The sequence below is a fragment of the Teleopsis dalmanni genome, chromosome X (assembly GCF_002237135.1).
Source record: "Teleopsis dalmanni isolate 2A chromosome X, ASM223713v2, whole genome shotgun sequence".
In the NCBI taxonomy this organism is placed as follows: domain Eukaryota; kingdom Metazoa; phylum Arthropoda; class Insecta; order Diptera; family Diopsidae; genus Teleopsis; species Teleopsis dalmanni.
Window position 1 is genome coordinate 35515801 of NC_051848.1, and position 17822 is coordinate 35533622.

The 17822-nt window shown below is 32.8% G+C and overlaps 1 protein-coding gene across 1 annotated transcript in view; it reads left to right on the top strand.

Annotated features, from left to right (window-relative positions):
• The first annotated feature begins 261 nt into the window (after positions 1-261).
• Positions 262-17822, top strand: part of LOC119687783 (kinesin-like protein CG14535) — a 118945-nt gene continuing 101384 nt past the window's right edge. Inside the window, exons 1-3 of the mRNA XM_038102270.1 lie at positions 262-534; positions 3315-3363; positions 11221-13793. Of these exons, the coding sequence (XP_037958198.1) occupies positions 440-534; positions 3315-3363; positions 11221-13793 (2717 nt within the window). The 5' untranslated portion in view covers positions 262-439. The remainder of the gene's footprint in view (positions 535-3314; positions 3364-11220; positions 13794-17822) is intronic.

Below are 17822 nucleotides of genomic sequence, written 5' to 3' on the forward strand. Positions count from 1 at the left end.
AAATTAAGAAATTCCTTTCATCGTCTCTTATCACTTTATCACTCATTGAAACGACAACTCTTTTGCATTTTAATTAAAGCGAGAGCATCACAAAAAAAAAATAAAAACAAAAACAAAAAATCTTTTAAAAAAATAATTATTAAAAATTCTTTAAATATTTCTTTTCTTTTACTTGAAAAATTCTTCAATTAAAAAAATGAATTTTCATATTTTTATATTTTTTTTTTGTTTTTTGTCTTTATAGTTGTCATATGCCGCGAAACACAAATTGAAGCATGTCAACATGTAAATATCGACGACGTCTACATATCGATCGACAGCATAATTATCAGCTTATCAGCGGGGAGAATCCCTGCATTCTACGCCGTTATCAACGATAAATAACAGCGAAAAATTGCCGATTTAAAGGTCAAAATTGTTATAAAAATTTTAATTAAAAATGTTGCAACGCACAAAATCAAATCGGCGTCGAGTTTCCAACGCAAATTCGAAAGCAGCAGCGCAACGTTTGGATGCACTGGAAGAGGCTAACAGGTTCGTGTCTTTGCTACTTTAAACAGTTTTAGTATTATAGAGTCAATACCTGAATGTTGTACGAACAGTTTGAGTATTACAAAATTTTATTTACACACAAGTTTGAACAGTTTTAAAGTTGTTGCACATCATACACATATATGAAAGCTTTCGGTAAATAGACGCAGTATCCATATATAAATTCAAGACGTTCAGTATTTGAATTCTCTATTCTTCTTTATTTAATATTCACTTTACACTTCACACATGAGTTAAGACTTATCAACTGTTAAACATTCTGAGGCTGTAGCTTTTGCTGCTGTTATATGTGTTTTTGTGGTTTCAAAGTTTCCATTCCAACCTTTTAAGATACGAAGTTTGGGAATTGCCTCTTACTATTTTTATACATATCATTGTAAGAGATAATATATTTATACATTTATGTCAGATAATAATATATTTGTGTAAGAAAATAATGTAGACTGTCACGCACAACCGTCGAACTCCAACGCTGACTTACTCTCTTCTATTGCCCGCGTTGACAACCAACTTCCAACAACAAGCACGGCATCCAGTTCCGCTCGTTACATATATTCAAAATTTTGTAATATATTTTCATAAATTTAATGTGTTTAATACAATATATAATATAATAAATAATAAAAAAATTAATATAATATAATATTACTATATATATTGAAGTATAATTGAAATATTTTTTAATATTTTATATATTTAAAATATATTTAAATATATTTTAATATACAATAGAATTATAGCGAAACTTTTTGCTTACTGTGTTTGCTTCCTTTTTCACTCTGCCTAAAATGCATTTCATTGAAAGTGTAAAAGAATCTTCAAAATCTTATTAAAGAATAAAACTTTGAAGCTTTAAGGACATGCAAGCTTAAAGCTTAAGGCAATGTCTTTGGTGTCTAGAGTGCACTGCAATTAAAACTGTGGTTTCAGCTACAACTACTACTATAAACACTTTCAAACTGTTAAAACATTTCTAAGCAGTCCGAAACTGTGAGCATAAAAAGTGTTCCAGATATAGTCTATTTCAGAGGTATTTCTATTTATTTTCAATAATCTTTCGAAATCATAATAATTTAAAGAATTAAAACTAAACAATATTAAAATATATATTAAATTGTTTGTTGCCGTGCTTATCCAATAATGATGATAAAATGACACAATAAAAAAATGTATTAATATTACATATTTAATTGCTTCAAAAATGTTCGACGGCAGTAGGTCAGATGCAGAAGTAGAAATGTTTATACAACATATAGGCCTAGTAGTCAAACCATATTACATTCAATCTAGTATTACTACGACACTTGTGTATTAGTTATCATCAAGTATCAAACTAGTTCCAACAACAAAAAAGCGAAAGAAATTAATAATGAATTTAATTGAACTGATGATGGCTTATTTAAATATCTGAAGGGTCTATTTTCTGCTTGAATATATACTGAAATATTTCAAAACAGCTCAAGTAATTATAATAAAAATGATTAAATCAGCCGTCAAAAGAAATAACGTCATGTAGACAGTTCCTTTGTTACCCACAGTTTCAAGACTGTTCGGAAGGGTATAATTGAAATGGCTCAAGTCATCGATTTTTAATTTGAATTTACGAATAAATACTAAATCATCTATAAGGTCTATCAAATAACTAAGAACTAAGAAGATTGTAGAAGTATTTGAAGGAAATGCGTTCAACCTTCCATATATATACCATTTAATTGAGTATTGCATATTTGTCTAAATTAATATAACATAATCGTAATGCTACCAACTAATCTTTGTCAACTCTTTCGATTAAAGTAGATAGAAACATCATTTAAGGTGACAAATAAAAAAGAACAATCGGATATCTACACCAATTGAGCTCATGTTCCTCAGCGAATTGTCTTCTAGCCTATCTTCTATTTGTTTCACATTATTAGTATGACTACAACTAAAGATCGATTTGTTGGCACATTTGCTAATGATGCAGTAGTTATTGAAGCTGAAGTAGGAAGCAATACTAAAGAAAATCGAAATAATGAACCTCAATACTCATCTATAATCGATACTTTGTTTATACAGATCAAAAGTTATCCAAAAAGCAAGACTTGTTTCTCTGTTACAAAAAAAAACGGTATATGATAGATGGGAATGGATTACGAGTGAAATATTTCTAAGCTTGGGACATATTAATGCACAAAAGTAAATTAAATTAAATCATTAAATTAAGATTTTTCTGAAAAATGATAAAAATCATTCCCCAAAAATCATCCATTATAAACTCTGAATTCATTAAAATAGAATAACTAATAAAGTATCAAACTAAAGATTACAAAAATAAACTGTAAAGTGTATTTTTGGATATATACCGCTCTTTAACTCTCCATATCTCCATAAATCTTTGAAGTCAACCCTACCCCCGTACCAAACGATTTTTCGGCGTCGCCATCCGAAGTTAAAGCACTTCAATACGAAACATTCCGGGTGTGTATGACAAGTTTTGAATTTATAAAAAAATGAATTGAACATTCATTTTTCTTCAGTAATTCGTGAATATTTCTTGTAATTAAAATTGTCTTTCCCCTACTCTATAGGTTCATAACCTCTAAAATGATTGTCGCAACTTAACTTTTTCTTCTCCATTTAAATTCAACTTCTCTTACATTATTTTTTTTTTTTTATCTCTTATATTACTTTTTTATTGTTTTTATTATTTTTTTAATTTGTAGACACAATAATATTCTATTATTAAATTCCATTTATTATATTTTTGCTTTTAATTACAGATGCAGTGACGGTGATTCATCGCAATCCTCCACAGCGGCACCAGTCTTTGTAAGTGAAATGTTAATCATTCTTTTTCTTAGGTTTATTCTTATACGACTTTATTTTAGATTTTATTTTTTTTTTATTAAAAAAAATAAATAAAAATTGTTAAATGCTTTTTCATTGCTCCGGTAAAATGAAAAACCAATAAACAAAAATGTCATTCGCATCACAAGACAAAACTGCACAAACGATGACTTCTTTTTAATTTCCATTTCAAATTGATATTCCATTTTGTTCAGTCTGAAGGACTTTCCACTCCAGTTTATTTGTTCCTTACTTATCTTTTATCTTAAAAAAAAAAACGGAAACCTAAGAGTTTTATATGATTGTGACACTAATGTGGACTCCAAGTTGGTAACCTAATCACTTTCACTCAATTATGTATCTGAAGTTTCTTATTTGATATTTGATGAAATATCCGTATAGCTATCAGTAGTGGTGGAAGTTGTCTTAAAAAGAGAGAGATAGTGTTCAATGATAAGTCGATGATATTGAAAAGTTTCAGCGCCTTATCGCATGATATATTAGCTATAGCTAATCTATATATATGTGGGTTTTGCTATGAAGATCTCTCTGAACCTGATTTGTTAAGCGCTTGGAATTGTCATGACTAATGGCATTAAAATATATCAAGACAATATATACCTATACCTATATTATAAGTATAGGCATAAATTAAGATCGGTCATTTTTTGAAATATATAAGTTTTGATACGAAGATCTCGTTGATGGTTCGTCGAACGATGTGTAACCATGTTTTAACAATTTTTTTTAAGTGCTTGAAGTTGACATGACTGAATGAATATGAATATAATTGATAAACCTCACCATAAGGTTGGCCATGTTTCGGAATACATAGGTTTTATTACGAAGACTTCTCTGAAAGAACGTTGAGCTGTTATTACCATGGTGCTCTAGCAAGTGCTTTTAATTGACATAACTGATTGCATTGAGAGTAATTTGAAGCAACTTGCCATAAACAAAATAAATATAAAACAAAGAATAGCCACGCTCTGGTATATATAGTTTTTGTTACTTAGATCTTTTTGTAGATCGATAAACATGATGTAACATTGTGATCTTTCAATACTCTTGAGCGCTTGGAACTGGTGGTGCTGCGAGTGATAGAGAAACTTTGCCATAAGGTTAGTAAGGTTTCGGAATATATTGGATTTGTTATTAAGATATATCCGATGGATCATCGACCTGATGTGTGATTGTGCTCTTATAATTATTTTCAGTGCTTGGAATTAGCATACCTCACGGTACTGAGAGTGATTTGAAGTAACCTGCCATAAAGTCAGCTTTTGCTGAAATTAGCATCACTGATAAGATTTGAGGAACCTTGCCATAGACAACTTAGATATACAATGAGGTCGGTCCCACTATGTGGCAACTCTCATTAGTTTTGGGACAGACACACGTGTTTTTTCACATTAGATTGTAACTGAATTAGATGTTTAAGGAAATCACTGAGGCATACCGCAAAGACAAATAAAAAACTTAACAAAAATGTCAAAAATGATAACAAAATAACACATAAAATTAGAACTGAAAGGAAATAAAAGAAAGGAAAAACTATTAAAAATGTAACAAAACAAAAAAAAAAAAAAGAAAAACGGAAATAAAAAACGCATTTCTTTGTTTTCGGTGAACAGCGAATGCATCTTCAGCCATGGCATCCATGGGCATCCATGCGCTTTATTCGGAATTTATTTTTTATGACAAGTGTTGCAAGTGTGACGTGTGTTGCGAGTGTTGTGAGTGTTGCAACATTGCACCCAGGCATCGTAAAAATTGAGATAAATGCAGTTTTAAGTATAAACAAATCACGACAATTGCACCTTGTTTGCTCCTCTGCCTGTTGCCGTTGCCGTTGCTGTTGCTGATGAGCTGTCATTGTGACATGTGGCAACGTGCCTAATTTGAAGATCAAAGTAAATTTTCTTGAATTGTTTATTATGAATTAACAGCCACTCCATATGGTGCACATATATGCATACAAGAGCCCATCTACACATATATGAATTCACTTAAATTTTTATTAATTATTTTGAGCTAAAAATATTTTAGCCCCTTTTGGTAAAAGTGTCCAAAAAATTGGACAAACTGTTTTTGTGTCTAAAATGAGTTTTTTTCATAGGTGTTCGTCTATTTTAAGGTTTAAGAATTTCTTTGAAAACCTACTGCTCTTAGCATTTAGCTCTAAAAATGCTTTTTAATTTCAATTACAATCGATCGTAATTGGACTACAATGCGGGTGTACAATATTAGATACCGAAAGTTATAATTTGAAACTTAGTCCTAAGATGATATAAACTTAAAAATGTTCTTGAAAATGTAAACCATTACACAAAAACATTAGACAGAGGTACTCAATGGTTATAAAAATTGGACACATTTTGTTGTTGTCGTTAATGATTTTCTGTTTCTGTTTTTTTTTTGTGTTGTATATATATTAGGCGTATTGAAATTGAATACCCTTTGAGAAATCGACGAAAAATGATATGTTCTCTTGTCTTTAAGGAACAAAATGTTTTTACTTCCCCCGCAAGACTGCTATATTATACAACTAAAACTTTTAGTCTGTCTGTTGGTAGAGTAATCTAACCATTACTCTATTGAGCGACGCTTTAGAAAAATTTATTGGAAATGGATCAGCTATTGTTACTAAATTTGATAGCAAATTAAGAAACTATCGGTCTTATCATCTAAACAGTATAAATGCTTATAGGTACGAATTCGGTGTCTGAGTTAAACTTAGAATGTCTTAGTTAGACATTCTTCCCAAGCGCTCAATTTTTTCTGTCAAAAAAAAAAATAAACTGATCAAAAATTTCTAAAAACGGATTTTTTTATAAATGATTTTACAGGATGATCATAAGAAATATTTGAAAAATCAAAGGGAAGAATGATTTTTGCTCAGTAGATTAGGTTTGTGTAGAATTAGATATTGAAGCGATCTAACTAATTCTTCAGAATAACTAACTCATAAGAAAAATTGTAACTTAGATTTAAAACTGTATTTGCTTACGCTTTGCCAGTAAAGATTCAATATAAACCTCTAACCAGGAAATACTATGTTACTCTTATGTGGGTACCGGGACACGAAGGCCATGAGGGCAATGAAATAGCAGACTCCCTAGCAAAGAAGGGTGCATGTACTCATTTTCTAAGTGAAAAACATTTAATTAAAGACTTTGTTGAAAATATTTATTTTTTCATAACTAAATATATGTTGTGTATTTTAAAATTTCAAAACAGGTAATCTTTAAAAATAGATATTTTCTCTGAACTTGACATTTTAATTAAACTTCATCAACTCAATTTCAAATAAGATGTCGTTCATCAAGCCATCATATGCATCTTTAGGTGCAACAGCATCCTGGAAATTATCTTCTACTTCAACTTGTGTAGTTTCACATGATGTGGAATCAATGGTTTCAGAGATATGAATAGAATTAACAGGTGTTATTTCACTCTGCAAACTAATAGAATTACTATCATTAACCAAACCATCAGATACTACAGTGGTTTCTACGGCGTTACTGGCTTCGGCATGTGGAGTTTCATAATATGATGTTGAATCCATAGTTTCTGAAAAATGTGTAGAATGTACTATAGATCTTTCACTCTGTGAACCCCTGGATTCAATGTTGTTCCCCATGCTATCACATTTTTCAGTGGCCTCCACATCATCTTCGGAAGTATTTTTGAATTCGAATTGTGGAATTGTGCAAGACGAATCTGAATCGATAGTTTCGGAAAAGTGAGTGTAACATACACGCGTACCTATCTCGTTTGCTAGTCCATCATATTCTTCACTAGATTCAACGTCATCATCGTAGTAATCGGTCAATTTAGTTTGCGGAATTGCATCACATGATGCGATAGTTTTAGATTTATACATGGAATATGTTAAAGGTAGTTCAGAGTCTGAACCACTAGAAGTGGTCTGAACTGGTCTAATCTGTTGGTATTGCTGAATTGGTTCACAATAATATTCGAACATTTCGTCATCTGACATGTGGAGAAACTTCGGAGTAATCTGATCTCTGTCAAAAGATGGGATTTGTTGTAAGTGGGTTTCGTCACCAATTTCCTTTTTCGTGTCTTCGATATTCGTTTCCACTGCTGATTTTATCATTAACGATGACATTTCCGTCTGTGTTGACGTACCGACTGTATTGCAACAAATATCTGTCTGTGCTGAGGAAGTTGAGTGGCAGAAACTCTCAGTCTGTACTGATGCACTCACAGCATTGAACCAATGATCTGTCTGCGATGAAGACGTCATATGCCAGAAAACTTGAGTCTGTACTGATGTACTCACGGCATTGAATAAACAATCTGTCTGAGTGGAAGAGGTTATAAGCCAGAGAGCATCAGTCTGTACTGTTGCACTTATAGAATTAAACCAACAATCTGTCTGCAACGAAACGGTAACCTGTGGTGATGAGGTTACAGTATTGCTTATCCTCTTGACATCAAGTACTGAATCCACTTCAACTCCATATATATTTTGAAATTCAACACCAATAGGAAGCATCGTTTTCATTGTTTTCCTTTCGGTGCTCTGTTTGAAAACTTGTTTGCTTGAAGCTGCTTCAGGCTTGATTTCGTGCTCAATTTCATTAGTTTCTTTCTTGGTTCGTTCAATGTTGCTGATTCGCATAGTGCTTTCACAACATACACATTTGATATAAAAACCAAGTTTCTTTGAACGTAAGACATCTACTGGTAGTATTTCTTCTGAGTCTTGACCCAGGTACTCATTACAAGCCTTCTGTTGTTGTGTTTGTACTAAACGTTGGCACAAGGAATCTGTTTGCATTTCTTTTGAGTGAGTGTGTTCCACTGTATGAGTAGCATACTGAGTTCGACCAGTAATCAGTTCATTAATGCTCCACTTACAACAATCCTTAACCTTAACTATCATACTTATATCTTTCATGTTCTTTTTATTGCAATAATTATCCCAATTTGATGCTCTTACATGACAATGAGAGCATCTCAATTCATTGCTTAAATGAGTTTCAGTGGAAGAATTCTTCTTACTGTATTTTTTGTTAGACTGATGATATTGTGCTTTATCTTCATGAGCGCTTGTGGTGGCCTCATCTCTTCGTAGTTGCTTATACCGCTTAGATTCATCACAGCGACGAGAATCCATCCATTCATTTGCTTGGACTTGACATTGGGTGGCTTCATCGCGTCGGTGTTGAATATAAGCTTCTATGTCATTATTTAAATAAGAAGAATTTGGTTCGTTTGTTAGCATTGCATTATCTTTAAGGTTTGCCTTTTCAAGTATTCCTTTAATTTTTGATTCTAGTTTCGGCTCTTCACTATTGAGTGAATAACATTCTTTTCTACGTTTTTGATCATCGTTGTTAAGGTTTAAAAACTGCATAACACGAGCACAATAGTTACCGCGAGAGTTTGTGTCTGAAGTTAGCTGTTTGGATATAGAATCACGCTTCTGATTTTTCAGATCTGAATTATCAGGTTCAGGACTTCGGTGACGGACGTTTGTGCGAATAGCTTTATTATATTTAGTACACTTCAATTTGCTTACTAAATCGTCTTCTTCAAGAGCGTACTTCTCTGGGTATTTATTGAGGGATTTACATTTCTTGTAATCGGTTTTATAATCATAACTTTTAGCTTTACCCTCTTCATTATTGTCATTTTTGACTACATGTTTTATGCCAAAGTGGTTTTGTATGCTATTATTATTACTTATATCCCTGAAATCATCTGAATAATTCGTTTGAAAATGAATAGAAGTGGTTGCTTTCTTTTTCGTGACCTCTAAAGACTGTGGAGTAGATGGTTGTAAGCACCTAAGCTTTTGTAGGGACATAGCTTTATTTTTTTCCTTACATAAAATATTATTATCTTCACTCCGAGTCTTACCCTCAGTTAGGGTACGTTCTCTATATTTCCATATTTTACATAAATCTGCTCGCAATTGATCTCTTGCTAATGTGATCCTTTCCTCAGCTGAGGGTATTGCCGATTCAATAATTTGATCTGAACGTAATCTGCCACCTAAATGCTTGGTGTATATACTTCTGTCACCTTCTAGGGTTTGTTTGTTGGATTTGCGGAAGCGCAATTTTTGCTTCATTAAATATTTTAACATGTGCACAAAAACATTCAGTCCGAGATACGTGGCACCTGAAGCTAAGTCCATCATTGTCTCATTATCCAAATTTTTGTGTTCTTCACAAAACTGTTTCAAAATTTCTTGGGGTGAATATTGAATTATTTCAATATCCTTTTCTTCCGGGATATGGTAAGTTTTTAACCAACTAATCAATCTCTTTAAGATTGCGCAATCTATCCCATAGGCTTTAACAAACTTAACATTGGTTTGACTTTCACTAACTGGACCCATTGAAATATTTAAGTTTTTTAACTGTTTCGCCAATTCATATTCCATACAAACATTCTCAAAGTTCTTTGTTATTAATATTACATATCTCTGATCCATTTACGATAATTTTCTTAATTTAAGCACAACTTTTCTTATTATATAAAACACTCGTTATAACATCGAGTGTAAAAATTCTGATTAAGAAAAAAAAATGTTTTAACTAGAAGAAATAAAATTTTTGACAAGTTAAGATATATTTATTGGAATACTTAATTTTTTTCTTAAACGACATGAAACACAGTGCTTAAATACATGAAACATAGTGCTTAGCCGTGTTCCCTACCAGACATTTACACTGTCGTAATTGTCCGCACTATATATCTTATCCAGTCATTTTTTGCATGAAATTCAATACAAAATTTATACAAAAGCCTGCTGTTGAAATTCGATAATAATCCAACTTATGTAGTATATATAATATGATATATAATATATATATATATGTATCTATAATGGTTGTGTAGCGTTTAGCAAAGCTTCAAACACTACTATTCGCCAGTTAGAAATTGCTTAAAGTCAGGCTCTGAGAAGACTCTGAGAGGACGAATGACATCCTCAGGAACCTCAAGAGGTTTAAAACTCAAAAGGTTAAAAAAAAACCTTAAATCTTTAATAAAACCTAAAATGCTTTCCGATAAACAGTCTTACTTGCTTACTCATTTACTGTAGTACTTTTCTTCTTGTGGAGGATAGGGCCTCTGAACGAAGAGTCTTTTAGTATGTTTTCACTGGCTTCATTAGATCAGTTAACTTACTTGAGATTGCTTGAATTACTTGTATCTGAAGTAGCTTAACTTATCTAATGAAGCCAGTGAAGAAGTACTATTAGAGCTGTCTGAGCTTTCTGAAAAATAAGTCCTAAGCTTGATTAAACCACGTTTCGTTTGTGCTAGAGAGTCACATAGCAAATATCAGGCACTTTTTTCGTTTTCTTCACAATTGCGATAGATGCAATTAATCAGAAGATTCAGTCTTCTAGCATGTCTTCTAGCAACGGCTATGATTCGTCAATAAGGTTACCCAAGAGTTAACAGAATTTGTTAGAATTCTTCTTAATGAATGATAACCAACTCCGTTGAGTTATGCAGATAGTATGTCCAGGTCTTTTAGTTGCTTTGAATGATAACCTGAGGTATCCCATCCGATTTACAGAGATATTTTGTGACACAATAATCGAACATAACCCAAAGTAGAGAAATTTTGATATGTGTTCACATCAAGTTTAAAGGTATGCAGCAGTCAGAAACTATTCTAGATATGAATTGTACTCAACTCAAGGAGTTTACATACCTTTAATGTCCTTTTTCTTTTTTCATATATAATTTTAAGTGAAAATATATTTTGGAATTTAAATTTTTAATTAAATTTAATCTGTACTTTTAAACAAATAAAAACCAACAAATTTTTTTGAACATTTGTAGGCATCTGTTCATCGACCACGGCATAATGGAATTTCAGCTATCAAACGCGATGGCATGCCAACAACATCAACACAAAATGCAACTAAAATGCCCACAAAAATTGTACATAACCAACAACAGCAGCAACAACAACGCCAAAGCTACCATCAATACCAGCAGCAGCGAAGACAACAGCAACAACGCCAACAACAGCAAACTCAATTATTGCAACAGCAAAAACAACAACAGCAACAACAGCAGCAGCAACAGCATATGAAAATCGCGAACAATTCAACGCAAAAATCAACAAAAACGAAAAATTATTGGCAGGAACAGCAACAGCAACAGCAACAACAGCAGCAGCAGCAGAAACAAAATATATTAACAATAAAGCAAGTATATGGGACTGAAAATGCTGCAGTGGGCAGGCAATCAATTGTGGTGCCATCAGCACAACCGCTGCCAACAACAACGACTGCAACAGCGACCAATACTGGTTCCTCCACTTCAGCAACGACAATGGGAAATATTAAACAAGTGCAGCAAATGCATGCAATGCATATGCAACATCAGCAACAGCATATGGAAGAACAACAATATGATATATCACCTACTAAAATGAGTCGTATACCAATCCAACAACAACAACATCAGCAGCAACAGCATCAAACCCAACAACAACAGAACTCCAATGAAATCCCGAAAACTGCTTCTAATTTGCTTAATGACATTTATGAAAAGCACTTGTTGAATCAGACAACATTCCATGATTCAACCGAACAATTTAAGCAACAGCAATATCAACAACGATTTATGCAACAGCAGCATCCGTCTAGGTTAGCTGGCAGACAAATGCAGCCACATAACACTGGGCGTCACTTCGGTGTAAACGAATTTAATTTTCATAATAATAATACAACAAACAATCGACAACAGCAACAGCAACAACAACAACAAGAACAACTGCAACAACAGCAGCAACAGCAAATTGAACAATTTCCGAGTATAACCAATAGTACATTTGTAAGTAGTAAGGTACAAAAACCAAGTCATTTTTTAAAAGTACCACCACCGCCACCACCCACTGTACCAGAGACACACCTACAACATCAGCATCAGCATCAACAACAACAACAATTGCTAGGCTCATTTTCATATCAACAACATTTTCAATTCTCCGATGCATATGTTGAACCAGTAAATACCAAACAACATTTTCTTATGGAAACACAACCGCCACCACCACCAGCACCATTGAATCATGTCTACGAAACCATAAAGGAGCGTCCACCAATGCCGCCTCCACCACCAGAACGTGCACGTCACGGCTCATCAACAAATGATGGGCCACCGCCATTGCCACCTTTACGTCAACTGCAAAAACGTTTATTGGAAAACTCAATTGCTGGCGCCAGTGCACGTTCGCAAAAAGGAAAAACCAATAAAAAAACATTAACAGTTGTTGCAGCTAGCGAAGATTCCGGCAACACAAATGGAAATGCAAACAAAACATCGACAGAACAAAAGAAACTACATACCAGAATGTTGCTGGCACAAATTCCACCTGCTTATGTACCACCGCCGTCAGCAATAGCCACCGTAACATCAACAGTCGCTACAGTAAATAATTTCAAACTACAACAGCAACAACAAAATGAACAGCAACAACAATATATCGAACAGCAGCAGCAGCAACAACAGCCACAACTGCAACAACAGCAACATCAATATAATCCGCAACAACGCACTAAGGCGGATGGTGAACAAAAAGCTTTCATATACCAACAAGCACGAGAGCAGAAACTTCATAAACAACATCAACAACATCAGCAACGACAACAACATCAGCAGCAGCAGCAGCAACAACAACCACAACAACAACAACAACAAAGTGAACAAAAACAACAATTGCAACAGCAACATCAGCTTAATAAAGTTTTGCCAATGCAACAACAACAACAACAGCAGCAGCAGCAGCTTAAACAACAACAACAACTGCAACAAACAACTGCTTCACAACAACAAAATCATCAATTATTGGAAATTGTGCAAAAGTCCAAACAATCAAACGTGCGTGAACATCCGGTAGGCGCAATTGATACCAAATCTTCTGCAATTAATCAGAAAGCAACAGAAATAGTATCAGCGGAGAGTAAAGCAGTAAGAACGGCGAAATCTGCAGCTGCTGGCACAAATGCTTCTGCTTCTGCTTCTTCTTCTTCTTCCGCTACTAACACCAATACTAACAATGCAAATGGTATTGCTGCTGCTTATGTTGCTAATGGTGCTGTTTCTGTTGAACATACACTACAACACGCTGGACTCTTGCAATCCAACTCCACAACGGCAACATTCGGCTATAACAATGCTAGCCATAACAACAGTACCAGCAACAGCAACAGCAACAGAAACAATAATAGTAATTTCAATAGACCCAATACATTGCCCATTGTATTCGAAGAGGATACCGGCGAATTTCAGGACGTCTTAGTTTTGGAAGAGGACGGCACCGCGAAACTACAATATCGTCACGGTAAAATCGAAGTACGTCTAGAGACAGCACAAGCCATGGCTGCGGCCGCCTATTATGCTAGGTAAGTCAATTCAGTTTAAAATAATCGATATAACGTCACATAGGTGGAGTAGAAGGAGAGGTTAGGAGCTTCGCTAAGCAGAATTGTATCTATTTGTACCTGAACTGCTTTTGATTAGGACGAAGCAACACAATGCATTGTGTTGATGGACACATATTTAGTATGCCGTTGTTGTATTTTGCTTACAAGGCAACCATTATCAATGCTTTATTATAAATGATAGGCAACTATTAAAAAGTGAATAAGAGTTATAAAAGAATAAGTTAGAGACAATATGTCAGCAATTTGCAGCTGTTGTCAAATTATCCGCAATAAAATAAAATTCAAAACTTTAAACTTAAAATCAAAACTTATTTTTAGAGAAGCAATCCATTGATCTCTTGAGAAATAGGTATACAGGGTTGGGCGATTGAAGTGTTACCAACTGATATTGCCAACTGAGTGAAATTCACACGAACGACAGCTGTCGTTATAGAACAAAAGTAGTTCGAAATGGATTTTAAACGTAATAATGTGATTGCGTTATGTTTGACTGAAAAATCACAACCAGCTATTATTTGTGGTTGGAGCCCTCAAAGTGAAGAAAATGATTGTGTGTCGTACCAAATGCTATGATAGTGATATCACCTGAAATGGTTCGGAAAGTTCGTCGTAGTAATAATCAAATGACCAAAGTAAAGCATCCGAAGCATATTCCAAAATGAGCTCAAGGTAAAGCCTTACAAGTTCCAAAAGGCACAAGATCTAACAGTAGAGCCACAAAAAGATCTCACAGCAAAGCCACAAAAAGTTAGACTCGCAGGAGCACTGGAGTTTTTAGGCTAGCATGAACGTGGCGACTTTCCAAACATTGTGTTCTCAAATGAGAAACATATTCCAATTGAGCAGTTCATAAAATCCAACTGCTCAAAATTATTATGCTTAATTTCCATCTCAGTAATTTTCCATCTCAAGTAATGGTATGAGCAGCTTGGTGTCGAAGTCAATGAGATTCATTATTGGGAAAATGTTTTGAAAGTTGCTTTAGAGGGCACGCAAACATTTCGGTATTAGACCATGGACGCTCCAACAATACTCGGTACCGTATCATAAAGTTCGTGTGAACCAAGAATTGTTAACAATTCATGTTCCACACTTCATTTCGTCCACACGAAATGAATGGCTTTCGAATTCGTCGGATGCAAATTGGATGAACTATTTCATCTGGGCTATTTTGAAGAGCAATGTGAGGACTAAAAAATATACCAGTATGGATGTGCTGAAGAAAGCCATTGTTCGGGAATTGACTAAAATACTGGAAGATCACATTCGAGAAGCATGCAACTCATTTTATAACCGCTTAAAGGCAATAGTCAAGACAAAAGGTGGCCACATCGCGCTAGACTAAATGGATTCTGAAATTTTGATTATTTCCATAAATTTTTGTTATATGAATCAATAAAAAATAATTTCATACAAAAAAAGCTATGGTCGCTTGAATAGGTAACACTTCAATCGCTTAACCCCGTATATGCATACAACCAGCAAAACAAATATGAGTGAGGGTTTTGTAAATTAATTATAAAAATTATTGAGATTCAAATGATATTATTTATTTATATTTACGCTCACATCGACAAAAAAAAAACTGACATAGCGAAATGAGCTTCAAATAAGTTAAAATTTCAATTAAAATGAATTTTGGTTCAAAATTTAAAAATGTTCCAATCGGTATATATACCTTTTGGTCATGATTAGAAAGTGCCTAAAGTTACCAAACAGGAATACAAAAAAAAAAAAAATTAAAATAAAATAATGAAAAAAAAAATTTTAAGAAATAATAAAATTTTGTTGTTGTGATTTACTACTGTTTAAAACCAGAAACTTAAGAATTGAGTTTCTTTCATAAAAGAGAACATTAAAAATGAATTCAAAATAAAATATGATTTAAAGATTTAATTATATGAAATTTTTTCCTTCAAGCTTATAGTTTTAAAAATTAAAAACTAATAATTATGTTTATATCACTTATAGATATATATAAATATATTCTGTATATGTCAAAAAGGCATAATATATAGAGGCATGTCAGTTGTATCATAATTAAAAAATAGTACTTTTACTGCTATTTTGGTATATTTTTGTATATCTAAATTAGATATATTTGGATATGTGAGGACATCCACACAAAACAATACACATTTGATCCTGCAAGACACAAACTCTGACATTTATTAAGGCCATATTATTTAGGAAGTCATGGACGAGGTACAGATAGCCTTGTTTCAATTTTATAATTTGGATTGAAAATAACAATTTTGATTCTGATAAGTCCATAAGCCCTTTTTAGATAACATGGCTCTAAATGAGCTGCACTGTATTGACCAACGCACAAGGTGGCAGTATTAAAATAATGCGATAAAAATTCGGTATTTTCTTAACCAGTAGAGATATAAAAATAATATTCTCCTTAAATAAAGTTTTATTTTTCTACCTGTTATAGTTTTAGCGATTTTCCAAAAAAAATAAAAGTTGAACATGTTTGGACCCGAATTTTGAGAGATTCAAATAATTTTGATTTGGTTCAAAATATATTTATAAGAAACGTCATCTTAAAAACTATATATAACGGAAATTTCATTTTCTTTAGTGCAGAAAACACTGAATTTTGTTTGTTTAATTTTAATTTTTCCGCACTGTGGACTCGTTACCTAGTTAAATCTAGATTTAATCAAAATTTCTCTAATTTTACATTTGAAGTGACCATAACTATCTGGAAAACATGGCTCTAAGTATAATAGCTGTGTTTAATTGACATCATTAGTTCCTAACTATGTTCAAAATTCAGTTGAAATCGTTATTGACGGATAGATGACTTTGTGCTACTATTTTCACAGATAGAGGGCGCTGTCATGCTACGCAAAGAGATATGAGTGTATAGATGTGTAATTGCATTTGTTTATTGAAAAAGTCGTGATTGAGAAAAAAAAGTAGAGAATGAAAACATTATATCGATTAGCTAACAATTAAAAATAAGATTCTAGATAATCTGGTAATATATACATTAATTAAGTCGATATTAATTAAAAAATAAATAATATTATAAATCGCATTTCTTAAAGAATATTAAATTCTCTATTGAAAAACTTGTTAAGAAATGCCAACAAATTCCAGAAAATAAGAAAATCTTTTTATTTTCATATAAAAAGTACAATAAAATATTACGTAGTCTTTTTTTTTCTAATAAAATAGATTATGCTTCAATGGTAACAGATTTTTTGCTGTGAGGGGATTATTAACTTTCCACTCACTTTTCATATTTATTATCCGGTCCTAATTTTCCATGAGGCTGCATACCTAACCTATCACAAGATTATGAAGTTTAGGGTATCAAAATATATGATTAGCAGTAAATACTCATAGATACAGTGTAATGTTTTAAATTAAAAATCAAAAATTTCTTGAAAAAATTTTAATTATATTATACTTTAAACAAGTTAATTAAGCAATAAATTAAAACTGTCATATTGCACATAATTTGAATTAAAAACTCAATTATTAAATATTACTAAGTAAACTCCATCGATTCGTACAAGCAGTCATTATCTAATGATACATTATACATTCATATACATTACTTCAAAGTTCAAGAATTAGAGTGCCATACAATGTGTCTGATCGTAACAATTGACTTGTGAAAATTTAATATTAAAGTAGTATCGTTTGTCATATGTAGTTTATCATTTTATCATATTTACAAAATGAACAAGATGAGAATTATATTCCAATATAAAATTACAACATGCAAGGAGTTTGTATAGTTTCTATTTTTATGTAGAACATTTATGTATTTAAATTAATTACAAATTTAACCCTACACTACACAGAAGTTACAAGCTATACTCCACAATTTTTCTATGTGACAGGATTATTTACTTACTTTACTTAGTTAGCTATTACGACGTGAGTTGTTTTTGACCGCGTCTAATAGTCTCCGCCAGCCAGCCCGCTTAGTTACTTGCTGTCGCCAGTTGGTAGTACCGAACATCC